This window comes from Epargyreus clarus, unplaced genomic scaffold, assembly GCF_041222505.1.
Source record: "Epargyreus clarus isolate Ecla_fem2 unplaced genomic scaffold, WU_Ecla_fem_2.2 ptg000003l, whole genome shotgun sequence".
Lineage (NCBI taxonomy): Eukaryota > Metazoa > Arthropoda > Insecta > Lepidoptera > Hesperiidae > Epargyreus > Epargyreus clarus.
In genome coordinates this window covers 825,145-852,992 of record NW_027332211.1, presented here as the reverse complement: position 1 = coordinate 852,992, position 27,848 = coordinate 825,145, and the positions used below count along the sequence as shown (strand labels likewise).

At 38.3% G+C, this 27,848-nt stretch overlaps 4 protein-coding genes across 5 annotated transcripts; all 4 read left to right on the top strand.

The window, feature by feature from the left end:
- The first annotated feature begins 90 nt into the window (after window positions 1-90).
- On the top strand, window positions 91-5,702 carry LOC140748033 (salivary peroxidase/catechol oxidase-like). The gene is made up of 7 exons (XM_073080719.1): window positions 91-233; window positions 2,934-3,073; window positions 3,407-3,571; window positions 3,982-4,175; window positions 4,560-4,755; window positions 5,162-5,318; window positions 5,696-5,702. Exons 1-7 carry the CDS (start codon window positions 91-93, stop codon window positions 5,700-5,702), a joined length of 1,002 nt encoding a protein of 333 aa, XP_072936820.1.
- A 582-nt stretch (window positions 5,703-6,284) lies between these two features.
- LOC140748589 (peroxidase-like) lies at window positions 6,285-9,271 on the top strand. The gene is made up of 5 exons (XM_073081418.1): window positions 6,285-6,403; window positions 6,775-6,942; window positions 7,298-7,496; window positions 8,067-8,172; window positions 8,960-9,271. Exons 1-5 carry the CDS (start codon window positions 6,302-6,304, stop codon window positions 9,111-9,113), a joined length of 729 nt encoding a protein of 242 aa, XP_072937519.1. The 5' UTR covers window positions 6,285-6,301; the 3' UTR covers window positions 9,114-9,271.
- A 4,601-nt stretch (window positions 9,272-13,872) lies between these two features.
- On the top strand, window positions 13,873-17,164 carry LOC140748022 (salivary peroxidase/catechol oxidase-like). Its single transcript, XM_073080710.1, has 7 exons — window positions 13,873-14,015; window positions 14,382-14,521; window positions 14,865-15,029; window positions 15,442-15,635; window positions 16,020-16,215; window positions 16,622-16,778; window positions 17,158-17,164. The coding sequence occupies exons 1-7, from the start codon at window positions 13,873-13,875 to the stop codon at window positions 17,162-17,164; spliced, it is 1,002 nt and encodes a 333-aa protein (XP_072936811.1).
- A 4,007-nt stretch (window positions 17,165-21,171) lies between these two features.
- On the top strand, window positions 21,172-26,696 carry LOC140749402 (peroxidase-like). 2 transcript variants are annotated; one of them, XM_073082435.1, is made up of 5 exons: window positions 21,172-21,365; window positions 22,558-22,725; window positions 23,081-23,279; window positions 23,854-23,959; window positions 24,747-26,696. In XM_073082435.1, the coding sequence occupies exons 2-5, from the start codon at window positions 22,558-22,560 to the stop codon at window positions 24,898-24,900; spliced, it is 627 nt and encodes a 208-aa protein (XP_072938536.1). In that variant the 5' UTR covers window positions 21,172-21,365; the 3' UTR covers window positions 24,901-26,696. The 2 variants fall into 2 exon arrangements, with proteins under 2 accessions (XP_072938536.1, XP_072938544.1); XM_073082443.1 differs by lacking the exon at window positions 21,172-21,365 and adding an exon at window positions 21,372-22,092.
- Window positions 26,697-27,848: the final 1,152 nt, after the last annotated feature.

The window sequence follows — 27,848 nt, the reverse complement described above, 5'->3', positions numbered from 1 at the left end:
AAGGCGTTTATTCAGTTTCACTTCCTTTGTAGAGATATATAAATAAAGATAAAAATCATAATAATCGACGGGTATCTCGTGTCTGGAGCGATGGGTCCCAGCAGCGTGGTCGTGTTGTGTGTGGCGCTGGTGTGCGTGTGTGCGCAAGACCCAAAACTGTACGACGCCTATTTCGGAAAGCCGTTGAAAGGAAGACGGCAAACCTTTTTGTCGCAAGGTCTCAATACTACAACGTACGTTTTCTTAAAATTTACTCACATACATCAGGAAATTGTACACTGAACGTACGATTTCCAGGGTACTGTATTTTTTTAAATATTTTGAATACTTCTCAAATAATTGTAATTGATCGTACAAATGTCTTTTAAATTTACAAATTATGTATAAAATTAATCATGAGAATATTGATGATTGTGTGGTTTATTGTATTTTTTTCTGCTTAATACTTTTGTTATGTAGCCTATTCGCGGTCTTTTCAAGTGTTTGTGGACGATCATTTAAAAATTATTGTGATTTTTTTGTTTTATTAAAAAATCTCGTTTCTCTTTATAGCAAATGTAGTATTTTTTTTATATGAAACCTAACGATAAGGCAGTCGGGCTGCCTGATGGAAAGCAGTCACCGTCGCCCATGGACATTTGCAACACCAGAGGGGTCGCCAATGCATCGCCAAGGCTTTGAAGGAGAGCTCTTTTTACACCCCTCTTGAAGAGCCCCATGTCATAGTCCTGAGGAATACCTCAGGAGGAAGTTGATTCCACATTTTGCACGTACGCGGCAAAAATGATCGAGCAAACCGAACCGCGGAGGACCACCACGGGTCCAGTTGATGTGGATGGAACTTCATCCTTCGGCGAGTGGTGCGATGAAGGAAAGGCGACGTAGGCACCAGATCAAACAGTTCCTCAGAACACTCACCATTGTAAAGTCGGTAGAACACGCAGAGGGAACCTATGTCCCTCCGAAGGCTTAAGGGTTCTAACCGATCAGAGATCACTGGGTCATCGACGATTCGCACCGCGCGTTTCAGTACGGAGTCAAGTGGGTTAAGCTGGTATTGTGGTGCCCCTGCCCAGAGATGCGAGCAGTACTCCATGTGGGGCCTCACTTGCGCTTTATAAAGCAGAAGGAGTTGCCCCCCAGTGAAGTACTCCTTGGCTCTGTTCAGGACGCCCAGTTTCTTTGAAGCCAACTTGGCTTTAACTTCCAAATGACTCCGATACTGCACGTCGCACGAGATGTCAACTCCCAGGATCCATACACTTTTACCAATGGTGAGCGGGGTACTTTGGAACTTAGGCGCTATGACGAATGGGGTTTTTTAGCGGTAAACGCGCAGACTTGTGTCGTCGTCTCCCGGGGGTACGTGTCTCCACGGGGTACGACAAGGGCACAGTCGAACTTACCAAGCAATGGTCAGAGGATCCAAGGGGAGCCTTGACCATTACTTGGTAGTTCACCGGATGGGTAGTCAGCATTAGGTCCAGCAACTGCCTCTTTGCTATGGGTCTCTACATCAGGCGCCCTAGTGAAACCGGGTACGACCTGAGAGAGCCCATATGCCAAGGAGAAGTCATATGCAGATCTCCCGGCAAAGTCGGTGGTCCGGGATCCCAGCCAATCAACATGATGAGCGTTGAAATCACCAAGGACCACTAACTCTGCCGAAGGACACTGCTGCAGCATTCTGTCGGTTGCCCACTGGACGTGCTCGAATAATCGAGTTGTCTCCACGTCTCCGCTATAGGACCTATACAGGCAAGCGTAGACACGGGTAAGACCTCCGACGTCCGCGCGCAGCCACAACAATGATAGATCCTTGTCTTCGAGAAAGCTGAGACGGCGATAACAGACGTTTCCCCGAACATACACACATACCCCGGTACGACGCCTGAAGGCATGTTCTAAATTGTAACCGGGGTATTCCAAATACGATGTATCGTCCGGGGTAGATACTCGTATCTGTGTCTCCGTCAAAAAGAGAAAAGCCGGCTTTACCGTGTCAAGGTGGTGGTGGACGGCATTCAGATTGGAATGGACTCCTCTGATATTACACATATCCACAGTAAATGTGGAAGAGGTCGCCGCTGTGCAACTTTTCTTTTTTTTATTAGGCTTTCTCATGGTTGGTGGTTAGTCAAAAAAGGGCGGGAATTTGAAAGGATTTGCAATGCTCCGTCAATGCCTCACGGGACAAAGTATGAGTCTCGTGACACCGAGCCTACGGAGGTGATGTGGGATGCTGGCGCGGGGGACGGAAGGGCCCCCGGTCCCCCCCGTGCACGACTACCTGGCTCCACTCCGGTCTCTTACTCCGGCTAGGTAGCCGCGCAACGGGATTTTTCGCCGGTTGGCGGGACAGCCTCCAGGGCCAGAGGTTAACAGTGTTGCCCGGGTTCGGGTCCCCAACTAACCGGCGGGCGGCCAGCGGACAACCGTTTCACCGGGTCTCCCTGGCCCCCGCGCCAACACACCACGCCCCTGGGGGCAACGATGCTCAAAGAGACTCAACGGACCCGTAAAGTACGCCGTCGGAAGCACCACAAGGGGATGGGAAGGTAGGGATAAGGGGATGAACTGGCTCCCAGGCGCACTACCGAAACACGACGTCGTCGTTCTTAGCGGTAGACTCCAACCTGAGGGTGGTAGCTAGCCAGGCAGATCCCACGAAGAGATCTTACCACCAAGCGGGACACCTTCGGGAATTACGCCAGGCGGTGTCAGACCCTGCAACCAGTGGGACCGTCGCAGTAGGATGTTAAATGCCCGAGTAGACGCTGCTCGGGCATTTAACCGCTGCCCATCTACCCGGTAGATACCCTTAGTCGGCTTCTACGACACCCACGGGCAGGTATGGGGTGGTCTATTCGCCGCCGGAGCCACACGGCAACGAACTAGATTTAGACAATTGAATACATAATTTATTTTTGCAGTTTGTGCACGGTGCCCGTGCGGGCATGTCGCAAGGACGAGGGCCGGCGCGTGGACGGCACGTGCACCAACCCCAAGTACCCCTCGCGCGGCGCCACGCTCACCCCATTCCCTAGATTGCTACCACCGATATATGGGATAGGTAAATGATTTGATTTTCATGTTATGTGATGGTTATATCAAACAAAATAAATACTTGCCTAGACATTACTACCACATAACACAATCTGTCTGCTAAAGGATAAGTTTATCGAAGAACTATTTAGTTAACTGATCATAGCGATGCAGGATATGTGCAGGGCTTCTATATATATAAATATATATGACTCTGAAGATTCTTTAGATAATATTCTTACTTAGGCATTTTCCACCATAATCATGCCATTCTAGTATACGCTTCGGAGTTGATTCGGACGTATCTATCCACCCAGTGCGTGCTAGGAATGACGTTTACAGTAAATGTATGATGTTTTAGGAAATACTCTGAGGTCAGCGCACGACGGCTCGCCGCTCCCTTCAGCGCGGGTGTTGCGCACCGCCTTGCTTGCCGACGGTCAGGACAGGGATGAATACTTCTCCACACTCGCCCATGATTTCTTTGCCTTTGTAAATGTTGATAACGTAGATCTCTTGTACATGAGTAAGTTTTAAATCATCTTTTGTATGAAGAGTTCTTTCTTAGCTTGTAGCACCCCATACACATAAAGAAGTTATGCGTTTCGGTGGAGAGCTGTGGATGCTGTCTGGCCTGTTTTGAGGTGACTATTTAATTGGGTATGAACCCTCTTCTATTTCGAATCAGTAATATGACGAAGGAAAGCCGGCGTTAAATATAAATAATCGTTTAATATGGTATAGATATTGAACGTGAGTCTGCTGTCTAAATAACAAAGTTTCAAGAATCTCGAATAATCTATATGTTTGATTACGTAAAATATTTATGACTCCAAAAACATAAGTGTAACTGAGAATAAATTCAACAAATAATTCATCTTTTAAGACATTTAATGGTTGAGTTGTTTAATAATTGACTACAATTTTATGTAACAGATCGCTACATCCCTCTTAGTGATTGCTGTCCGAATAACCAAATACCAAATGCAGCGAATCCCCGCTGTATCCCCATAATGGTACAAGCTGACGACCCTTTCTTGCGGCGAACTGGCATTAGATGCATGAATCTTACTCGAATGGAGACCTTCCAAGATTATGGATGCATACCCATTACTTTACCGGCAGAGAGAGTGAGGATTTTTTTATATTGATACACAACTACTTATAACTAATAATAAGTCGAGTCATAGTACCGGTACTTTTTACCCTCTAAATGGCTCTTTATGGCTGATGATTATATTTTAAATAAATAATTAGTGTAGTGTTTTTAGAGATCAATATACATTTCTTATAAAAGGAATATATGTCAAATTTATATTAGTTTGGACTTCAAAATCATGTCCGAGTACTTATAACAATATTTTTTAATCTCTAACTCTTGACTTTATAGTAGAATTTACTAGAGTGAATAGGAGTGCTATCAATTCCAGTAAGTTATATAATAATATTTTCTCTATTAATAGTACTTTTGTCACATATACAAAGAGTGCAAGTGTCTATTGATGTTTTAACAGTACAGCAGACAACCACCCCTGTTGGAGCTATCAGTAATATATGGAAATTCAGAACTTCGGAACAGACAGATCAGAAATGGTTCCGATGGGATATTGTCCTACAGAATGGAAGAGGGTCGTGAGGTGCCGTTGGGAATATCGCCTTTATGTATTGGAAATAAACCACAAAATTTGGAAGTAGCCTGCTATGACTTTGGTAAATTTGTAAATTGCTATGAATTTGGTTTTAATGAAGGAATAAGACTTCTTAGTTCCACTACAGAGACATTAAAAGTATATCGTTTTCCACCTATAACGGTAGGTTTAGACACTGTTGTGTTCAAGTTTGAAGGGATAAGCCAGAGATAATATAGTCCTCAAGGAATCACAACTGTGACTAACTTCATTTAATATTTCATTTAGAGTTGATTGCAAATGTCCATGAGAACCTTAGACTACTCAGCGGTAGGTGGACTGTAGACTCGTTTGCTACTTGGAAATTATAAAGTAAAATTATGTTTTCATTGGTGTCGTGCATAGTTATGTTAACGAAACATTGTCACACTTTATAGTTGTATTAAGGTCAAAGTTCATTTTGATTTATCGAAGATTTTTATTTGCAGGAGACAGCCATGGTGGAAACATAATAACGTCGGTGACGGTAACCGCTCTGTGGTTCTTCAGGGAACACAATCGCCTGGCCCGTGAGCTGGCGAAGGTGAACCCGTGCTGGGACGACGACCACCTGTTTGAGACAGCACGCCAGATCAACATTGCCCAGTTACAATACATATTTTTCTACGAGTTTATGATTGGTTTTCTTGGTAAGATTCTTCGGGTTATTGTGTCATCTGACTTACGTGTGAGATATTATTATTTTAGTAATAATAATAATAATAACTAACATTATTACGTAATGCATTGTACACACACATATCAATTACAAATTACTTAAGTTAATTACAAAAGTAGGATTAGTAGGATTTAGAAATATGACAGTTTTCAGATTATAGAAAAACAACTATCAAAAGCTTTATTACCGTGTGCAGCAAAATGTAATGTATTGCTGTTCCCTTTTCAGTTATATATTTTTTGTTTTTATTATAAGTAAGTGGTTTTATTTGTAAAATAACTTTATTTTTTTCTTAATATTTCAGGACGTAAAAATGCTCTACATTCTGGTATCATATATGACACAAAAGGCTATGTAAATGATTTCGATTATAAATACGAGCCAGGAGTCTATATAGAGTATATGATTGGGATCAGGTGGTTTCACACAATGCAAACTGGTTATGTAGAGTAAGTTTTTTTCCTTTGTTTTTCTGCAAAGGTATTACAACATATTATTCGTCTTCTAAATAAATGTCAAGTTGGTCTAAAGTAATCACTGTTACAATAAATAACATTCAACACGAACCCATTGTTCATATTCCGTAAGATTTTAATAAACTTGCTTTGATAGTTCCTATGTAGGTACGTGAGGGCCAACTGATAAAACTGAATTTTAAATCATTTGACCCCAACCTATTGAGTTGCTCACTCTGAAATGAACTCCAGATAATCTTATCTGGGATCGATTTTAAGTCTAGCCTGAGGACATACTGCAAATCCAACACAATTTATTTATGTAACAAAATTTAAAGTCTGTTCTATAAGTGTTTTTTGAAATAAAAATATGTATTTCGCTAATAAATTATTTTGTTAATAGCTTATACAGGCAAAAAACATACGTGGGGAGCAGAACTGTAACAGATGATTTAATGAGGACAGGAATTCTACCCTTGAACAATACCGAAGCCGATTACACTTTCCGCAATCTTGTTCAACCTGCAGATAGATTCGACTACATCATAGATCAAGATGTAAGTTTGATCACTTTAGCGTTAAATCTATTTGCAGATTTTATGTTGACTTTGGTATGTCGCTCTATTTTATGTAACTGAAGTAGGGATTGGACGGATATTCCATCTGATTTTAAGTGTTTACAGCCAGCCTTGGACATCTAAAATCTACTCCAAGTAAAACAGGAGTGTTGTCGGACAATATTGATAAACTTACCGTTTAACGAAGTTAGAACCTTTCATGTTTCATCTTTGAAATCATTCTACTAAAATCTTAACGCTGCATTCAAACAGATATATAAGAAATTTACAACATAATATTAATGCGGGGTTCAGGTAAATCCAACAGATATTCAGTAGATCTTATTATGTTATTAAAAAAAATGTGGCAGATGGCCAACCGTGCTGTTGGCGAGTGGCATGCAGCGAGCGATGTCATCGCCATAGACATAATGCGGGATCGAGACGCTGGCCTCCAGCCGTACAACGCGTATCGCAAGCTCTGCGGCATGAAGCCTGCTCACACCTTTGAAGATCTCCACGACACTATTGATGAGGATGTAAGTTGCTTTAGTGTAAATCATTTGGCTCGAGCTTTGTTATAATATAGTAGCAGACGAACTGTTCATCTCATGTTAAGTAGCTATTGTCGCACATGAACATCTGTCGTTAAGCCCTGGTAAGATTTCATTCCTATCTGAGGTCGGCCACATATGCGCTACCTCTGAGGACTAAGTTGCCGTAGGAATGCCGCGGAAAATAGTTAATGGTATGTCTAAGTGTTGAATAATTATTGTTTGGGAGTAGAGGTGTTTCCATATAAATATCTAAAAGAATTTGATATCAATAGTTTTCGATTTTTTGAAATGAGATAATTCTTTACGGGAGTGATCATCAAAAAATATGCTTTTACAGAAAGTAGAAATCCTAAGCCGGTACTACGATATAGTGGACGACGTGGACCTAATGGTTGGAATTTATATGGAGCGGATGATTCCTGATGGGTTTGTAGGACCAACGCTGTACTGCATCATGAAACACAACTTGCTGCTCTGGAGACACTCCGATAAGTTCTTCTTTGAACACGGGGGATTCCCCGCTGCTTTGACTAACCGTAAGCATTAGTTAATAACATTATCTGCCATAATTATGAGTGCCAAATTTGTGGGGAAGGATGGATGATCGTTTGTTACTCTTTCATACAAAAGTCATCGATTAGATGTGGATGCGATTTGGTACATAGATAGTTTATAACTTAAATTTGCAGTATAGGATACTCGTTACCTTCTAACCTTAAGGTAAATAAGGTCCACTTGATCTGAGCCGTGGGCAAAACCTGACAGTTACGTATTTTATATGGTCCATTTGAAAAGAGGATGTTTATCAACATCTCCTCCTATATATACAAATACGTATTATTGTTGCAAAAGGTATAATGATGTCATCGTGTTCGCTTAAAACTTAAAACTGTCTACGTGGTTGCGTCTCGTATCATTAAGGTAGTTCCTTTTTATATTATTCTCGCAGTTTAAGATTCTCTTGAAATATACGCAATAAAGTCGAAAATTACTTAACAATGTTAAATATAAAACAATAAATAAAGTCATAAAAAAATACTTGAAAAAATATTTAAGAAAGTACATAATAAGAAATAGGAAAGAAATGACATAATATTTGACTGTAGGTCAACTGCAGGAGGTAAGAAACACAGGAATAGCACGAATCATCTGCGACAATGGGATTGGAGTCACGCACGTTCCATCACATCCATTTTTGAGGCATTCACCTTCGTAAGTGTTGTGTTCATGAACATTGTGTTTTTAATATATTGGCATAGATAAATATAGATATCTCACCGATTGTAATTGAAGGAAGGCATAACATGGCTTAAACGGCTAGCAAATGTGTCAGCCATTTAATGGCTGTCATGGTGTAATTTACGAGGAACAATGCCGACATGTGCATTCAAGTGGTGCAGAAACACGAAATCGAAGAAAAAGTACGGAGAAATATAGTTTCATTCGTAAATGATCTAAAAACTACATTTTTATTAATATTTTTCTAACACGAAAATAAATGACAGTGACAATTTTAATTGACAAAACTGGTTAATTTTTTTTTGTTAGGAGTGAGTAATCTTTACTAATCTATGTGTATTGGTTAACTCTTGTTTTCACTTTTTGAAAGTATGAAACCAACAACATAGAAGCTAAAAATATTATAAGTTTTTCACAAAATTCTAATAGTAATTCGATTCCAAGAGGGATCAAAATTAAAAATTACTTATTAACAATAATACTACCAAACAAATTGAAATAATACTGACATCTTAAACATTAAATTTAAATAAGAAGTAACAAGTTACATCAAGTGAAGTCAAGTAGTATTGAATAACAAATATTACTTTTCCAGAAGTAAAGAAAACGTAGTCTAATGACATCGGAACCATATCTTCTTTGACATAGTTCTTTGAATCAAAGTGTAACCCTGCTTAACTAGGATAGAGTATTTATGTATGGACATGTGTCTTCTAAACATTACTTAAATAGTGATAGTAAAAACATTACTTTTATACAGGAATGACTTCGTACCATGCAAAAAGGTTCCCGGTATCGACCTAACTAAGTGGAAGGATCACAAGTGTAGCTACAAGCATGAAATGATGAAGAGGAACAAAGAGGAAGAAACGAAAAAGGCACAACCGGCACAAACGACACAACCTCCTACATAGAAAACTAAATATGAGTTTTGAACGACATCGCAATCTGGCTATCAATTTACAGTTAGGATATAGAAAAAATTATTAGTGTGTAAACTACACTATTAGCAGCATATATGTAAGCTGTAATATATTCGATATAATATATAACTGTTATATCCAATGTGACCTTAGTGTAATTTGAACTTGTCTATTAAATGATAATAAAAGTTTAGTTAATGGGCTTATTAATATTAATAAACAATGCATATCTTATGGCAAAACGTATATTTGTTTATGCTTTTTCGTTGGTTTATTTCTTTAACTTTAGGTGTCGTTTTCATTTTTACGAAGATTAATTGTAGAAAATGAAAAGAAAATGTTGTTATAATACCCATCATCGTCTTGACGCCATGATGTGACTATCTATTGGATACAGGTTAGGTACTTCTCAAAATGAGAAGGACTAAGCTATATATCCCCGCGTTAGCCAAGTGCGAATCAGTAGTTTTCACATTTGACCACGACATCCTGCTGGCCATTCTTCGCTCGTTCAACATATCTCCGACAGCGATAGGATGGTTTCAAAGTTACTTGCATGGGCGCCGGCAACGTATTCAGGTCCAGGAAGCACAGTCTGCTTGGTCTGATGTATCTGCCGGGGTACCGCAAGGTGGCGTGTTGTCTCCTCTTCTATTTTCTCTTTTTATTAACTCTATAAGTCTCAATCTCTCTTCTCTCTACCACCTTTATGCAGATGATCTTCAAGTGTATAAGCAAACCATAGTAGGAGACCTGCCTAAGACAATTTATTCCTTAAATGAAGATCTTGCTCGCATCGTAGATTGGAGTGAATACCATGGTCTTAAAATAAATCCTAGCAAAACGCAACTTATTATAATAGGCAGTTCCCGATTACTATCCAGAGTAGACCTGAGTACGTTACCAGATATAACCTTCGACGGCTTACGTATTCCTTACTGCGATAAAGTTAAAAATCTTGGTATATACTTTGATAAGCTTTTATCATGGTCTGTTCAAATTCAGGAAGTAAGTCGAAGAATGTTTTCCGTTGTAGGCTCCCTCAGGGGACTTCGCAACGTTCTTCCTATTGCTACTAAAATTGCGTTAACTCATTCTTTACTCTTTCCTATTCTCGACTATGCCGATGTTTGCTATCTCGACCTCACTGAGGAGCAACTTAACAAACTTGAGGGTCTCCAAAATTTATGTATTCGTTTCATATTTGGTCTTCGCAAATATGATCACATATCCGAGTATCGTACTAAACTCAAGTGGCTCCCAATCCGACTTCGCCGGAATATGCATATTCTTTCTGCGCTTTACTGCGTGCTGTTCAGCCCCATCGCTCCCACCTATCTAAAAGACCGTTTCCAATACCTTTACCTTGCGCACGACCGCTGTCTTCGCTCCTCTGTAAATCTTTCTCTCCAAACTCCCTTTCATTCTTCATCCTTTTACAAAAACTCTTTCTCTTCAGTCGCTGTTGGCTTATGGAACAAGTTACCCGTGTCCATACGCCGTGCTGAATCGCTTGATTCATTTAAAAAACAACTTTTAAAATATTACTCGAACGTATGATTTTCCGCCTCGTTTTCGTCTTTTTCATGTGTACCGTGTCATTGTTTTGTTTGTGTTGTTTTTTCTCTCTATTTTTGTTGCTTTAACACTAATACTAAATTGTATCCTATCCTTTATAACCTATTCCTTCTCTAACTTCACGCACACTATCCTCCTTTCTTCGCTTGTCTCTCTTTTCTTTTTCATGCATAGGTTGTCTGGAAGAGATCGCTACTTAGCGATAAGACCGCCTATTGCATACTGTTTCACCTGTTATGTATATTGTGTATTGTATAATTTCAACTGTAAGTGTGCAATAAAGAGTATTTTATCTTTTTTATCTTATGTATCTTTGAGAGTCTTTATTATAGGTCTCTCTGGTATATAGGTTTCCTTACGATCTTTTTCTTTACCGCATTATATCTATCTATCACAGTGCTATTACTAATATGCTTATCACTTATTGCTTAAAAAATAATTATTACTTAAAAACCGCTTAGGATAAAACCTCGGAATCGTCGCTGTCACTATATTTTATCCCTATATAATTAAAAATATTAGTAGAAAAATTTAGATAGACAAATATATAGATTTTAATCGAAATAAGGATTGTCAGAGAATGAAAGAAGATAATTTATTCTTAAAAAATATCTCTCAAATTAAACTGAAAGACCATAAATATATTGATTATCTAGCAGAAGCTTGCATGTCGGCAGCATATTATCCAAATAGATAAATTATTTATGATAATACAGAACTCAACGCATTACAATTCACGCATGATCCATAATTCTCGCGTCACTCAGTGCATAATCACGAAATTAAATTTAATAAATGTAAATATGTAATAAATTATGTAATAATCGTTCTCTTTATTTCTAATACCTGCTTTCGATACAATAAGAAAGTTAAGACATTGACAAAGTAGTCGATAAATTAACTCTAGTCTGATGGCTCAATATTTATTTAGTGACATTCGTCAACAGCTCCAATTCAATAGTAGTGGAGCGGATTCAAATTCAAGAGATGCGCCGCGCTGCGCCGGGAGCGACCCGGCGACAGGAGCGCGCTACAAATTGGATGAGCGCATGGCATAAGTTAAAAGACACTACGATTTTTTTAATGGAGTCTTAAAATAATTCTTCTTTCTTCTTCTGTTTAGGTGTTCTTAAAATATAAAAGTGAAAAGTCCTCGTTTGCTAGTTTGCTAGCATTTTATGTCCCACTGCTGGGTACGGGTCTCCTGACAACTGGCGAAGATCTAGAGCTTATTCTACCACGTTGTTCATGCACATTGGCAGAGGATGCATGGGTTAGTGGCCAACCCATTTTGGGTTCCTGCCTAAGTGCCTACCTATTAGGCCGTCTTTGATGACTGTCTATTAGGTCTCCGTCGCTGTTTAACGACTGCTATTCTGTGATAACAACCAGGTATGATAGCTTAACGTGCCTTTCGACGCTCTGAAGCGCGCATCAATTTTGCCACTAGCGGTCATCAATTCAACTTTTCCGACTGACATGATTTATGAGGCACCTCCATCCATTGACATGCTGACATTGTAGTAGACTGATATTATGAGTGGACTGTAAATCTATGAAACCCATGAACGGATGAGTAAAATCAAAACAAAGGAATGAAGATAATAATGTCACTAATTCACTAATGTACCAAATCTAGGAATAGAAAATATATTTCTTTAAAATAATTTCCGCTTTATGCTTTGGCTTGCGCGCATAGGTGGCAGTTGTGACACGCCTTATGACCTTGACCCGCAATGTTGCGCAATGTAAACGGTTATAGCCCAGTGGCCCACGTGGAACAGAAACTATGTTGTGGCTTAACATCTTACATTTAACACGTTCCCAGCGGCACAGATTTTTCTGTACTTTCCATTACTGCGTTACGAGTTGTTTTAAACCTCGTCCTATACCCGACATTGTGGCGGCACGAGGCGTATTAAATCCCACCGCCCGAAGGAGACTAAAATCCTTTTTTTGGCGCCAAATAAGATAAAATGGACGGCTTTTGTCTTGATTATTATTAACAATGTGATATGTTTAAATCCCAGGCAGACAACTCAGATTTTTGCAGGTTATATACGATTAAGAAATCAATCGTTATGCAGGAAATTGTTGTAGAGAAACCTTCAAATCTGCAAATTCCGTAAAAAACCGTTCTTAAAGGCATGTGAAATTAAACAATCCACACAAATTAATATATTGCACTATGGCCTATACTTTACATATAACACACAGTACATACAAAGTGCCGTTGTCGATGGTCGCTAAAAAGTTGCTACGGTTCTCACTCAGCGGCTTCCCGAAGTAGGCGTCGTAGCGGTGCACCTCCTGCGTACACACACATGCCAGCACCGCGGCACACACTAGCATCCAGACAAAACCCATGGCGCCAAGCCAACAAGAATACCAAATATTAAAAAAAAATATCGAGTTTATATATTTATAATACGTTAATATTTCGAAAACAATTTTCGTAAACTTCCTGTATACTGTAAAATATAAATAAAGGTGGTATTTAATATACATTTTTCGCAACCACTATTATTTGTAGCGCGATCACTTGTTGTAACCACTTAATTATGATTGGGCAATATCAAAGAAATATAGTTTCTGTAAAACTAAATGGAGAATTTAATTAATTATACAATAAACGTAATCGAAATTTCGTTGTTATTATAACAATACATATTTGTGTTCTAATCGCGTCTCGTCTCCACTTCTACGTTAATGAACCTGAAGGTGGTGACTTCGAAGGTACCACCGCCGCACTTGTCTCCGATTTCACGTAGATCTCTAATCTTAAACAAAATGGAGAAAACCAGGAAGCAGTAGGATTGTACCAGAAGGTACCACTTTTCATTTAATAGGAATTAAATTAAAATTGCATACTTTTAGAATTGTAACTGGATATGTTGTTATTTGTACGTGCATATATATAAAAAAATATAAAGCCAATACTTATTAAGTAACGTTTAATACGATAAAATTAACAAAAAATAATGGTTAATGATAGTCAATAATCGTTAATTATTTTTACAATTAAAATAATATAAAAAGTTTCACGCTTAGTAAGTTAGAAATTCATGATCAAATGTGGTCCAAGGCGTTTATTCAGTTTCACTTCCTTTGTAGAAATACATAAATAAAGATAAAAATCATAATAATCGACGGGTATCTCGTGTCTGGAGCGATGGGTCCCAGCAGCGTGGTCGTGTTGTGTGTGGCGCTGGTGTGCGTGTGTGCGCAAGACCCAAAACTGTACGACGCCTACTTCGGAAAGCCGTTGAAAGGAAGACGGCAAACCTTTTTGTCGCAAGGTCTCAATACTACAACGTACGTTTTCTTAAAATTTACTCACATACATCAGGAAATTGTACACTGAACGTACGATTTCCAGGGTACTGTATTTTTTTAAATATTTTGAATACTTCTCCAAAAATTGTAATTGACCGTACAAATGTCTTTTAAATTTACAAATTATGTATAAAATTAATCATCAGAATATTGATGATTGTGTGGTTTATTGTAATTTTTCTGCTTAATACTTTTGTTATGTAGCCTATTCGCGGTCTTTTCAAGTGTTTGTGGACGTTCATTTAAAAATTATTGAGATTTTTTTGTTTTATTAAAAAATCTCGTTTCTTTTTATAGCAAATGTAGTAGACGTAGATAAGTGGTGTATTCAATTTATTTTTGCAGTTTGTGCACGGTGCCTGTGCGGGCATGTCGCAAGGACGAGGGCCGGCGCGTGGACGGCACGTGCACCAACCCCAAGTACCCCTCGCGTGGCGCCACGCTCACGCCATTCCCTAGATTGCTACCACCGATATATGGGATAGGTAAATGATTTGATTTTCATGTTATGTGATGGTTATATCTAACAAAATAAATACTTGCCTAGACATTACTACCACATAACACAATCTGTCTGCTAAAGGATAAGTTTATCGAAGAAAGGTCACTATTTAGTTAACTGATCAAAGCGGTGCAGGATATGTGCAGGGCTTCTATATATATATATGACTCTAAAGATTCATTAGATAATATTCTCACTTAGGCATTTTCCACCATAATCATGCCATTCTAGTATACGCTTCGGAGTTGATTCGGACGTATCTATCCACCCAGTGCGTGCTAGGAATGACGTTTACTGCCGTTTACAGTAAATGTATGATGTTTTAGGAAATACTCTGAGGTCAGCGCACGACGGCTCGCCGCTCCCTTCAGCGCGGGTGTTGCGCACCGCCTTGCTTGCCGACGGTCAGGACAGGGATGAATACTTCTCCACACTCGCCCATGATTTCTTTGTCTTTGTAAATGTTGATAACGTAGATCTCTTGTACATGAGTAAGTTTTAAATCATCTTTTGTATGAAGAGTTCTTTCTTAGCTTGTAGCACCCCATACACATAAAGAAGTTATGCGTTTCGGTGGAGAGCTGTGGATGCTGTCTGGCCTGTTTTGAGGTGACTATTTAATTGGGTATGAACCTTCTTCTATTTCGAATCAGTAATATGACGAAGGAAAGCCGGCGTTAAATATAAATAATCGTTTAATATGGTATAGATATTGAACGTAAGTCTGCTGTCTAAATAACAAAGTTTCAAGCATCTCGAATAATCTATTTATGTTTGATTACGTAAAATATTTATGAATCCAAAAACATAAGTGTAACTGAGAATAAATTCAACAAATAATTCATCTTTTAAGACATTTAATTGTTGAGTTGTTTAATAATTGACTACAATTTTATTTAACAGATCGCTACGTCCCTCTTAGTGATTGCTGTCCGAATAACCAAATACCAAATGTAGCGAATCCCCGCTGTATCCCCATAATGGTACAAGCTGACGACCCCTTCTTGCGGCGAACTGGCATTAGATGCATGAATCTTACTCGAATGGAGACCTTCCAAGATTATGGATGCATACCCATTACTTTACCGGCAGAGAGAGTGAGTAATTTCTTATATTGATACACAACTACTTATAACTAATAATAAGTCGAGTCATAGTACCGGTACTTTTTACCCTCTAAATGGCTCTTTATGGCTGATGATTATATTTTAAAAAAATAATTAGTGTAGTGTTTTTAGAGATCAATACACATTTCTTATAAAAGGAATATATGTCAAATTTATATTAGTTTGGACTTCAAAATCATTTCCGAGTACTTATAACAATATTTCTTAATCTCTAACTCTTGACTTTATAATAGAATTTACTAGAGTGAATAGGAGTGCTATTAAGTCCAGTAAGTTATATAATAATATTTTCTCTATTAATAGTACTTTTGTCACATATACAAAGAGTGCAAGTGTCTATTGATGTTTTAACAGTACAGCAGACAACCACCCCTGTTGGAGCTATCAGTAATATATGGAAATTCAGAACTTCGGAACAGACAGATCAGAAATGGTTCCGATGGGATATTGTCCTACAGAATGGAAGAGGGTCGTGAGGTGCCGTTGGGAATATCGCCTTTATGTATTGGAAATAAACCACAAAATTTGGAAGTAGCCTGCTATGACTTTGGTAAATTTGTAAATTGCTATGAATTTGGTTTTAATGAAGGAATAAGACTTCTTTTCTCCACAACAGAGACATTAAAAGTATATCGTTTTCCACCTATAACGGTAGGTTTAGACGCTGTTGTGTTCAAGTTTGAAGGGATAAGCCAGAGATAATATAGTCCTCAAGGAATCACAACTGTGACTAACTTCATTTAATATTTCATTTAGAGTTGATAGCAAATGTCCATGAGAACCTTAAACTACTCAGCGGTAGGTGGACTGTAGATTCGTTTGCTACTTGGAAATTATAAAGTAAAATTATGTTTTCATTGGTGTCGTGCATAGTTATGTTAACGAAACATTGTCACACTTTATAGTTGTATTAAGGTCAAAGTTCATTTTGATTTATCGAAGATTTTTATTTGCAGGAGACAGCCATGGTGGAAACATACTAACGTCGGTGACGGTAACCGCTCTGTGGTTCTTCAGGGAACACAATCGCCTGGCCCGTGAGCTGGCGAAGGTGAACCCGTGCTGGGACGACGACCACCTGTTTGAGACAGCACGCCAGATCAACATCGCCCAGTTACAATACATATTTTTCTACGAGTTTATTATTGGTTTTCTTGGTAAGATTCTTCGGGTTATTGTGTCATCTGACTTACGTGTGAGATATTATTATTTTAGTAATAATAATAATAATAACTAACATTATTACGTAATGCATTGTACACACACACATATCAATTACAAATTACTTAAGTTAATTACAAAAGTAGGATTAGTAGGATTTAGAAATATGACAGTTTTCAGATTATAGAAAAACAACTATCAAAAGCTTTATTACCGTGTGCAGCAAAATGTAATGTATTGCTGTTCCCTTTTCAGTTATATATTTTTTGTTTTTATTATAAGTAAGTGGTTTTATTTGTAAAATAACTTTATTTTTTTCTTAATATTTCAGGACGTAAAAATGCTCTACATTCTGGTATCATATATGACACAAAAGGCTATGTAAATGATTTCGATTATAAATACGAGCCAGGAGTCTATATAGAGTATATGATTGGGATCAGGTGGTTTCACACAATGCAAACTGGTTATGTAGAGTAAGTTTTTTTCCTTTGTTTTTCTGCAAAGGTATTACAACATATTATTCGTCTTCTAAATAAATGTCAAGTTGGTCTAAAGTAATCACTGTTACAATAAATAACATTCAACACGAACCCATTGTTCATATTCCGTAAGATTTTAATAAACTTGCTTTGATAGTTCCTATGTAGGTACGTGAGGGCCAACTGATAAAACTGAATTTTAAATCATTTGACCCCAACCTATTGAGTTGCTCACTCTGAAATGAACTCCAGATAATCTTATCTGGGATCGATTTTAAGTCTAGCCTGAGGACATACTGCAAATCCAACACAATTTATTTATGTAACAAAATTTAAAGTCTGTTCTATAAGTGTTTTTTGAAATAAAAATATGTATTTCGCTAATAAATTATTTTGTCAATAGCTTATACAGGCAAAAAACATACGTGGGGAGCAGAACTGTAACAGATGATTTAATGAGGACAGGAATTCTACCCTTGAACAATACCGAAGCCGATTACACTTTCCGCAATCTTGTTCAACCTGCAGATAGATTCGACTACATCATAGATCAAGATGTAAGTTTGATCACTTTAGCGTTAAATCTATTTGCAGATTTTATGTTGACTTTGGTATGTCGCTCTATTTTATGTAACTGAAGTAGGGATTGGACGGATATTCCATCTGATTTTAAGTGTTTACAGCCAGCCTTGGACATCTAAAATCTACTCCAAGTAAAACAGGAGTGTTGTCGGACAATATTGATAAACTTACCGTTTAACGAAGTTAGAACCTTTCATGTTTCATCTTTGAAATCATTCTACTATTTATTTATTTATTTATTTACTCATATCTTACAACTAACATTACAGGGTTGCCTAATGCGTTAGTGTACGACCTAATACCTCAACCAGTTACATTTCTCTGATACGATTATGTATTATTAAATTTAAAATAATTACAAATTAAATCAATTACAAAACCAAATTAAATCCAATGAAATACTTAAAATCGATTAGAAAAAAAATAATAAGTCAATGTCAAATAAAGTAAAATTAAAAATAAAACACACACCACATATAAAAATAACAAATCAAACAAAATAAAAAATGAATAAATTACAAGTAATAAATCAAAATAACCTCCAAATAGTAATAATAATAAATTAATTACAAATTAATTAAATGTCAAAGAAACAAATAATAATCCAATAATAACACATAAATCAAATAAATTCCGATATTAATTAAATAATTAACAATTTTCAACTATATGAGACACTACTTCCATGAACTCACCCAGTGTGCAACAGAACAGATCGATTTGGTCTGCTACCGTATTGAGCGTGCGCAAAGCTCGCGTTAAAGGGGCATCGCGCAACAAGTTAGTGCGTGCTTGTGGTACTGCCAAAAGGCGCGGGCGTCGCCGCCGCTCCACACTGTTATTCGGAACACATAATTTAAGCTCTTGAAGGATAGCTGAGTTATCAAGTTCGCCCCGTAGTACTTTAAACAGGTACTTTGCGAAGGAGATTTGTCGTCTCACTTCCAGTTTAGTATATCCTACCATTCCAAGAACGAACAGAGTAGGATATAACAGGGGGTAACCTGGGTGTACACCGTGTAGCTTCATGTACAGAAAACAGGCAAATTTATTTTGAGTTCGCTCTAACATTTTTATGTACTTTATCTCGCTTGGAGACCATACAACCGAATTACATTCTAGATGAGTCTTCACCAGGGCTTCATATAAGGCCCGTAATGCACTAATATTAGTAAAACCATTAGCTTGCCTCAATATGAAGCCCAGGTTCCGGTACGCTTTTCTGCACACTTCGGTTATATGATCTCGAAAGTTAAGGTCGGCTGTAAAGCGAACACCGAGATCTTTAACCGTGTTGACGCGCTGGAGCAGCTCACCCTTGATGTTGTATGGATGATGGAGTGGGGTACGCGCGCGACTGTATGATACCACGGAACATTTCGTCACATTGAAATGCAACTTGTTCTCGTGGCTCCACTCAATGACGCGATCAATATCCTGCTGCAGCTCAGCTTGGTCCATTGGATCAGTCACTTCGCGGACCAGTTTTAAATCATCAGCAAATAGGAGGCATGTAGACGTATGGACAGCTTCCGGTAGGTCGTTAATCATTATAATAAACTGAAGGGGCCCCAAATTGCTGCCCTGGCTGACGCCTGACCTCGTCTGGTACTGGTCCGAGCAGCATCCGCCACAGTCAATGTACTGACGTCTGCCTCGTAAGTAGCTGGCGAAAAAGTTCAACGTGTGCTGAGTGCAGCCCACGCCAGCCATCTTTACAAGCAGGACGTCACTGTCGACCGTGTCGAACGCTTTTCGAAAGTCAAAATACGCAACATCTACTTGCCTCCCGGCATCCACGGCTGGTACCACTCGGGACATTAAATGCAGTAAATTCCCTGTTGTTCCGCGCCCCGAACGGAAGCCGTGTTGCGCATCCGACAACTGGGCCTCCACCTGTGCATATAACGAGTGATGGATGGCAGCCTCGAATATCTTGGCTGGCGTACATAAGAGGGCCACGGGTCTGTAGTCGCTGGGCATCGGACCACCATGACCCTTCGGCACCGGTACTACACGGGTAAGCTTCCACCTGTCGGGGTAGGTAGCAGTCGCCAAGCAGATGTTAAAGATGTGCCTTAGAGGCTCCTCCAGTATGATACGACAGTCTTTAATGATAAAAGGTGGTATGCCGTCTGGACCTACTGAGCGTTTCGGCGGCAGTCGCCTGAGCGCACGACGCACATCCGTAGTCGTTAGACAATGTAAATGCACGCGCGCCGCACCACCTCCCGCCGCCGCGACGCTCGCTGGTACATCCAGTCGTGCCGGATCTGGGTTGTATACGGAGGAAAAATACTGCGCAAAACTTTCTGCGCTTTCCTGATTTGTAACTGTGAGTCCGTCCCGTATAAGCTTACTTTGCCCCCAGTTACCTCTCTTTGACCTCACGAAATTCCAGAAGGTTTTCGGATCTGCAGCGAGGCAGTCCTGTATACGATCTCGATATTTACCATGAGCGAGCGCGACCTCGGCCTTAACTCTTGCTCTATACCGTCTGAACTCCTCATAATCGCTTTTCGATTTAGTATTCTCTTATATTCTCTGTGTAATTCTTATTTAATCCGAATATTTTTAATGAGCTCGGATGTATACCACACGGGATAAATATGCCTAGTGTTATTGGATTTTACTATTTTAGGAGGTACACACTCATAAAAAACATTATTGATTTTATTATAAAAAAAATCCAAAACCAAATCAGGATCATTTATATTATACAAAGCGGCCCAGTCTATGTTCGCTATTAAATTATATAATCGATTGTAATCCGCTTTGTAGAATTTCCACTGCCTATATGGATGCTGTTCGTGGCATATTGGACTCACAGCCTCAGTAAGTTCTGGATGCGCGGGCGAACCGGTGGCGGGAGGAGGGGCGGTGACGGTGACTGTGACGTTGAGCGGAGGATGGTACGCGTCCACCGGCTGCAGCGCCTCGTCCGCCATCACAACCGATACCTCACCGCGCGCACTCAATACGAGGTCCAGTTGCCGGCAGTCGCAATTCGGAACTGCATTACACTGGACGAGTTCACAGAAAGCAATGAAATATTCGTAATAATCACGCACGGCATTATTACACGAAAACAAATTAAAATCTCCTAGTACTATTACATTATTTTTATACTTAAGGCATATACTTTCTAAAATATTAAACATTGTCATGTACTCAGTTTCCGTAGCAAGCGGTGGAATATATACGACGCAACAGGTGAACAAAAAACGGTTACGAATGTAAACAGAGGCGCAAATGAGTTCGAAATTATACATATCAATGTTATAGTCACTCGGCAACCGCACTTTCCGTAACACGTACCGCGGTGCAGCTACCAACAAGGCCCCTCCTAGTTTTCGTCCGTCTCGTCTGTCGCAGCGCAGAATGGAGTAACCAGGCAATGTAATTTCTGCATCATGGATTGACTCGTTGCAACCGGTCTCTGTTATTGCAAACAAATCAGAACCTGACGATTCAAGTAAGCACTGAAATCTTGTTGTTTTTGTTCTAAGGCCTCTTGCGTTCTGATAGAAAATATTAATTGGTGAACTACTTGACACTGGAATGTTCATTTGTCGTTTTACGAAAAAACAGCCATTCACTGTACTCGGCATTGCTAGGCCATACATTAGAGTTGAACAATTTTTCAAAATTACTCTCAGATATACATATTCTGAACGACGAGTATCCTCGTTCGGTTTTATGATGAATTTTGTCCACTTTTATGTAACTATTTCCGCCCAGTATCTCGCGCACATATTCTAATAAATTATCTTCCGTTGTATCTTTTGATAATCTCCAAATATGAAAGTATTTTTTCCTTTCCACGGCTTTTATTTTCAGAATAGATGTATTACTACCTTTGTTAATACTATTCCTATTTCCGTGCTTCGTCTCGGTTTCATTGCTTACAGTTTTTAACTCCGTACTCATATTCCTATCCCCTTGCTTCTTCCCCGCCGCATAGTTATGGCTGTTATTAGTAGCCAGCGCTCGTCGTGAGCGCCTTGGCTTTACGTTTACCCATTCTATTTCGCCCAGTTGTTTTTGTGCTGCGAAATTCTCACTTACGCCCTGATGCCCGGGAGGCGTTATCGGCGAATCCGGCGCACCGCTGTTAGATGATAGTGCTCGGGCAGGCTCGGTAATGACCGGACGTTCTAAAGCAGATTGGTGATCTTTATCGCTCTTCCGAGGAGGCACGGGTAACACCGATTCTATACGATCACGGGCTTCTAACATTGGCTGCTGGGGCGTTTTTACCGCTTGCTTGGAAGACGTACCCTCTTCTGCTCCAACATTATCATTAACAGAAACTGAGGCACAACGACTTTCACAAACACTTATGAGTTTATTAATAATGTTATTTTGCTTTGATATGGTCTTCTCTAGTGACGAAATCTTATTTTGAAGACCGAACACAGTGGTAGTGAGCTTGTGAATTGCACTTTCAACCGATTTAACTTCCATTTCGAATAGTTTTCAATTAGTTAACCGCGTAATGCTTATCATACGTCCTCCGGTTACCGCGGCGAGCGGGGGGGAGAAAATCGTAACGCTGCATTCAAACAGATATATAAGAAATTTACAACATAATATTAATGCGGGGTTCAGGTAAATCCAACAGATATTCAGTAGATCTTATTATGTTATTAAAAAAAATGTGGCAGATGGCCAACCGTGCTGTTGGCGAGTGGCATGCAGCGAGCGATGTCATCGCCATAGACATAATGCGGGATCGAGACGCTGGCCTCCAGCCGTACAACGCGTATCGCAAGCTCTGCGGCATGAAGCCTGCTCACACCTTTGAAGATCTCCACGACACTATTGATGAGGATGTAAGTTGCTTTAGTGTAAATCATTTGGCTCGAGCTTTGTTATAATATAGTAGCAGACGAACTGTTCATCTCATGTTAAGTAGCTATTGTCGCACATGAACATCTGTCGTTAAGCCCTGGTAAGATTTCATTCCTATCTGAGGTCGGCCACATATGCGCTACCTCTGAGGACTAAGTTGCCGTAGGAATGCCGCGGAAAATAGTTAATGGTATGTCTAAATGTTGAATAATTATTGCTTGGGAATAGAGGTGTTTCCATATAAATATCTAAAAGAATTTGATATCAATAGTTTTCGATTTTTTGAAATGAGATAATTCTTTACGGGAGTGATCATCAAAAAATATGCTTTTACAGAAAGTAGAAATCCTAAGCCGGTACTACGATATAGTGGACGACGTGGACTTAATGGTTGGAATTTATATGGAGCGGATGATTCCTGATGGGTTTGTAGGACCAACGCTGTACTGCATCATGAAACACAACTTGCTGCTCTGGAGACACTCCGATAAGTTCTTCTTTGAACACGGGGGATTCCCCGCTGCTTTGACTAACCGTAAGCATTAGTTAATAACATTATCTGCCATAATTATGAGTGCCAAATTTGTGGGGAAGGATGGATGATCGTTTGTTACTCTTTCATACAAAAGTCATCGATTAGATGTGGATGCGATTTGGTACATAGATAGTTTATAACTTAAATTTGCAGTATAGGATACTCGTTACCTTCTAACCTTAAGGTAATAAATAAGGTCCACCTGATCTGAGCCGTGGGCAAAACCTGATAGTTACGTATTTTATATGGTCCATTTGACAAGAGGATGTTTATCAACATCTCCTCCTATATATACAAATACGTATTATTGTTGCAAAAGGTATAATGATGTCATCGTGTTCGCTTAAAACTTAAAACTGTCTACGTGGTTACGTCTCGTATCATTAAGCTAGTTCCTTTTTATATTATTCTCGTAGTTTAAGATTCTCTTGAAACATACGCAATAAAGTCGAAAATTACTTAACAATGTTAAATATAAAACAATAAATAAAGTCATAAAAAAAATACTTGAAAAAATATTTAAGAAAGTACATAATAAGAAATAGGAAAGAAATGACATAATATTTGACTGTAGGTCAACTGCAGGAGGTAAGAAACACAGGAATAGCACGAATCATCTGCGACAATGGGATTGGAGTCACGCACGTTCCATCACATCCATTTTTGAGGCATTCACCTTCGTAAGTGTTGTGTTCATGAACATTGTGTTTTTAATATATTGGCATAGATAAATATAGATATCTCACCGATTGTAATTGAAGGAAGGCATAACATGGCTTAAACGGCTAGCAAATGTGTCAGCCATTTAATGGCTGTCATGGTGTAATTTACGAGGAACAATGCCGACATGTGCATTCAAGTGGTGCAGAAACACGAAATCGAAGAAAAAGTACGGAGAAATATAGTTTCATTCGTAAATGATCTAAAAACTACATTTTTATTAATATTTTTCTAACACGAAAATAAATGACAGTGACAATTTTAATTGACAAAACTGGTTAATTTTTTTTTGTTAGGAGTGAGTAATCTTTACTAATCTATGTGTATTGGTTAACTCTTGTTTTCACTTTTTGAAAGTATGAAACCAACAACATAGAAGCTAAAATAGTATAAGTTTTTCACAAAATTCTAATAGTAATTCGATTCCAAGAGGGATCAAAATTAAAAATTACTTATTAACAATAATACTACCAAACAAATTGAAATAATACTGACATCTTAAACATTAAATTTAAATAAGAAGTAACAAGTTACATCAAGTGAAGTCAAGTAGTATTGAATAACAAATATTACTTTTCCAGAAGTAAAGAAAAAGTAGTCTAATGACATCGGAACCATATCTTCTTTGACATAGTTCTTTGAATCAAAGTGTAACCCTGCTTAACTAGGATAGAGTATTTATGTATGGACATGTGTCTTCTTAAGCATTACTTAAATAGTGATAGTAAAAACTTTACTTTTATACAGGAATGACTTCGTACCATGCAAAAAGGTTCCCGGTATCGACCTAACTAAGTGGAAGGATCACAAGTGTAGCTACAAGCATGAAATGATGAAGAGGAATAAAGAGGAAGAAACGAAAAAGGCACAACCGGCACAAACGACACAACCTCCTGCATAGAAAACTAAATATGAGTATTTGAACGACATCGCAAACTGGCTATCAATTTACAGTTAGGATATAGAAAAAATTATTAGTGTGTAAACTACACTATTAGCAGCATATATGTAAGCTGTAATATATTCGATATAATATATAACTGTTATATCCAATGTGACCTTAGTGTAATTTGAATTTGTCTATTAAATGATAATAAAAGTTTAGTTAATGGGCTTATTAATATTAATAAACAATGCATATCTTATGGCAAAACGTATATTTGTTTATGCTTTTTCGTTGGTTTATTTCTTTAACTTTAGGTGTCGTTTTCATTTTTACGAAGATTAATTGTAGAAAATGAAAAGAAAATGTTGTTTTAATACCCATCATCGTCTTGACGCCATGATGTGACTATCTGTTGGATACAGGTTAGGTACTTCTCAAAATGAGAAGGACTAAGCTATATATCCCCGCGTTAGCCAAGTGCGAATCAGTAGTTTTCACATATGTATCTTTGAGAGTCTTTATTATAGGTCTCTCTGGTATATAGGTTTCCTTACGATCTTTTTCTTTACCGCATTATATCTATCTATCACAGTGCTATTACTAATATGCTTATCACTTATTGCTTAAAAAATAATTATTACTTAAAAACCGCTTAGGATAAAACCTCGGAATCGTCGCTGTCACTATATTTTTTCCATATACAGGGTTACTGATAATTCGATACATTCCCTTGGAGGGGTAAAAGTAGAGCTCATTTGCAATAGATTTTGTCATTAAGTACCCTAGCCGATAGTGAAACCCATAACAAAGGATGATATCAGCGTACTCTGCATTCGTGAAAGACGCCATAACGAAAAATCTGATTCAAATAATTATTACGTGTGGCGAAATGTTCACTTGCGAAAATAGTTAAATAACTACAAAACAAAAGGGCAACGCCGCAAAATCTTTTTTTTTCGCCAATCAGATGGTACTGCACAGAGTCCTACTCAAGCACATTATCTTAGTTAACACTTTTTAACTGTGTTTTTGTTGTGATTGTCAATGTAGATAAAAGTTTTATACCATTTTGGATAGCTAGTGAAATAGGGCTATTACTTTAATAATTTGTATGACACATTCCATACATGCTTTATATGCAAATTCACTCTGAAGTGGAAATAAAAAGGGGTTTTTTATTGAATCCTAGCAAATTGACCTCCATAACGTAAAGTTTAAGAGTACTACTGCAGCGTATTGTCATTTTAAGGAAGTGTTGCGATGTTAGGTATAAGATTATGCACAAAAATAGGATCAAAATAGGACATTCACTTAGGAATATTTTATTTTTTGCCTGAAATCAGTATTTAGAAATAAAAACACAAAAACTTGAATATCTCAAAAACAAATCACTATCGTCTAGGGTACTTAAAGACAAAATCTATTGCAAATGAGCTCTACTTTTACCCCTTCAAGGAAATGTATGGAATTTTCAGTAACCCTGTATAATTAAAAATATTAGTAGAAAAATTTAGATAGACAGATAGATAGATTTTAATCGAAATAAGGATTGTCAGAGAATGAAAGAAGAGAATATATTCGTCAAAAAAAAACCTCAAATTAAACCGAAAGACCATAAATATATTGATTATCTAGCAGAAGCTTGCATGTCGGCAGCATATTATCCAAATAGATAAATTATTTATGATAATACAGAACTCAACGCATTACAATTCTCGTGTGCACGCATGATCCATTATTCTCGCGTCACTCAGTGCATAATCATGAAATTAAATTTAAAAATGTAAATATGTAATAAATTATGTAATAATCGTTCTCTTTATTTCTAATACCTGCTTTCGATACAATAAGAAAGTTAAGACATTGACAAAGTAGTCGATGAATTAACTCTAGTCTGATGGCTCAACATTTATTTAGTGACATTCGTCAGCAGCTCCAATTCAATAGTAGTGGAGCGGATTCAAATTCAAGAGATGCGCCGCGCTGCGCCGGGAGCGACCCGGCGACAGGAGCGCGCTACAAATTGGATGAGAGCATAGCATAAGTTAAAAGACACTACGATTTTTTTAATGGAGTCTTAAAATAATTCTTCTTTATTCTTCTGTTTAGGTGTTCTTAATATATTAAAGTGAAAAGTTCTCGTTTGCTAGTTTGCTAGCATTTTATATCCCACTGCTGGGTTCGGGTCTCCTGACTGGCGAAGATCTAGAGCTTATTCTACCACGTTGTTCATGCTCATTGGCAGAGGGTGCATGGGTTAGTGGCCAACCCGTTGGCGACTTCTCGTTGTGGAACGAGAGGCGTTTAACACAGGTATGATAGCTTAACGTGCTTTTCGACGCTCTGAAGCGCGCATCAATTTTGCCACTAGCGGTCATCAATTCAACTTTTCCGACTGACATGATTTATGAGGCACCTCCATCCATTGACATGCTGACATTGTAGTAGACTGATATTATGAGTGGACTGTAAATCTATGAAACCCATGAACGGATGAGTAAAATCAAAACAAAGGAATGAAGATAATAATGTCACTAATTCACTAATGTACCAAATCTAGGAATAGAAAATATATTTCTTTAAAATAATTTCCGCTTTATGCTTTGGCTTGCGCGCATAGGTGGCAGTTGTGACAAGCCTTATGACCTTGACCCGCAATGTTGCGCAATGCAAACGGTTATAGCCCAGTGGCCCACGTGGAACAGAAACTATGTTGTGGCTTAACATCTTACATTTAACGGTAGTAGGTAGTTCCTTTTCCTAGTTGTATACGACGGTACCACTGCCACATCTATTTCTATCTTATAAGAGTAGTTAATCGCAGATCTTTTCTGAAAATTGTAATCAGGCTGAGCTAGCAGCGAACCTTTGGCTGACTTTAGGTAGATTTACAATCATAATTGGGGTTGATTTTTTATATCCATGAGACGCAGTAACCCATTACCATTAAATGAGTGCATGTT

What these genes read in the sequence shown, in the direction of transcription:
- LOC140748033 (XM_073080719.1), top strand. Translation starts at nt 91, where the DNA reads ATGGGTCCCAGCAGCGTGGTCGTGTTGTGTGTGGCGCTGGTGTGCGTG. An exon ending in CGTAGATCTCTTGTACATGA is followed by an intron (nt 3,572 to 3,981) that starts GTAAGTTTTAAA and finishes TTTATGTAACAG; the next exon opens with ATCGCTACATCCCTCTTAGT. An exon ending in AGTAGCCTGCTATGACTTTG is followed by an intron (nt 4,756 to 5,161) that starts GTAAATTTGTAA and finishes TTTTATTTGCAG; the next exon opens with GAGACAGCCATGGTGGAAAC.
- LOC140748589 (XM_073081418.1), top strand. Translation starts at nt 6,302, where the DNA reads ATGAGGACAGGAATTCTACCCTTGAACAATACCGAAGCCGATTACACT. An exon ending in CCCCGCTGCTTTGACTAACC is followed by an intron (nt 7,497 to 8,066) that starts GTAAGCATTAGT and finishes ATTTGACTGTAG; the next exon opens with GTCAACTGCAGGAGGTAAGA. An exon ending in TTTTTGAGGCATTCACCTTC is followed by an intron (nt 8,173 to 8,959) that starts GTAAGTGTTGTG and finishes ACTTTTATACAG; the next exon opens with GAATGACTTCGTACCATGCA.
- LOC140748022 (XM_073080710.1), top strand. Translation starts at nt 13,873, where the DNA reads ATGGGTCCCAGCAGCGTGGTCGTGTTGTGTGTGGCGCTGGTGTGCGTG. An exon ending in CAAGGTCTCAATACTACAAC is followed by an intron (nt 14,016 to 14,381) that starts GTACGTTTTCTT and finishes TTATTTTTGCAG; the next exon opens with TTTGTGCACGGTGCCTGTGC. An exon ending in TTACTTTACCGGCAGAGAGA is followed by an intron (nt 15,636 to 16,019) that starts GTGAGTAATTTC and finishes ATGTTTTAACAG; the next exon opens with TACAGCAGACAACCACCCCT.
- LOC140749402 (XM_073082435.1), top strand. Translation starts at nt 22,558, where the DNA reads ATGGCCAACCGTGCTGTTGGCGAGTGGCATGCAGCGAGCGATGTCATC. An exon ending in CCCCGCTGCTTTGACTAACC is followed by an intron (nt 23,280 to 23,853) that starts GTAAGCATTAGT and finishes ATTTGACTGTAG; the next exon opens with GTCAACTGCAGGAGGTAAGA. An exon ending in TTTTTGAGGCATTCACCTTC is followed by an intron (nt 23,960 to 24,746) that starts GTAAGTGTTGTG and finishes ACTTTTATACAG; the next exon opens with GAATGACTTCGTACCATGCA.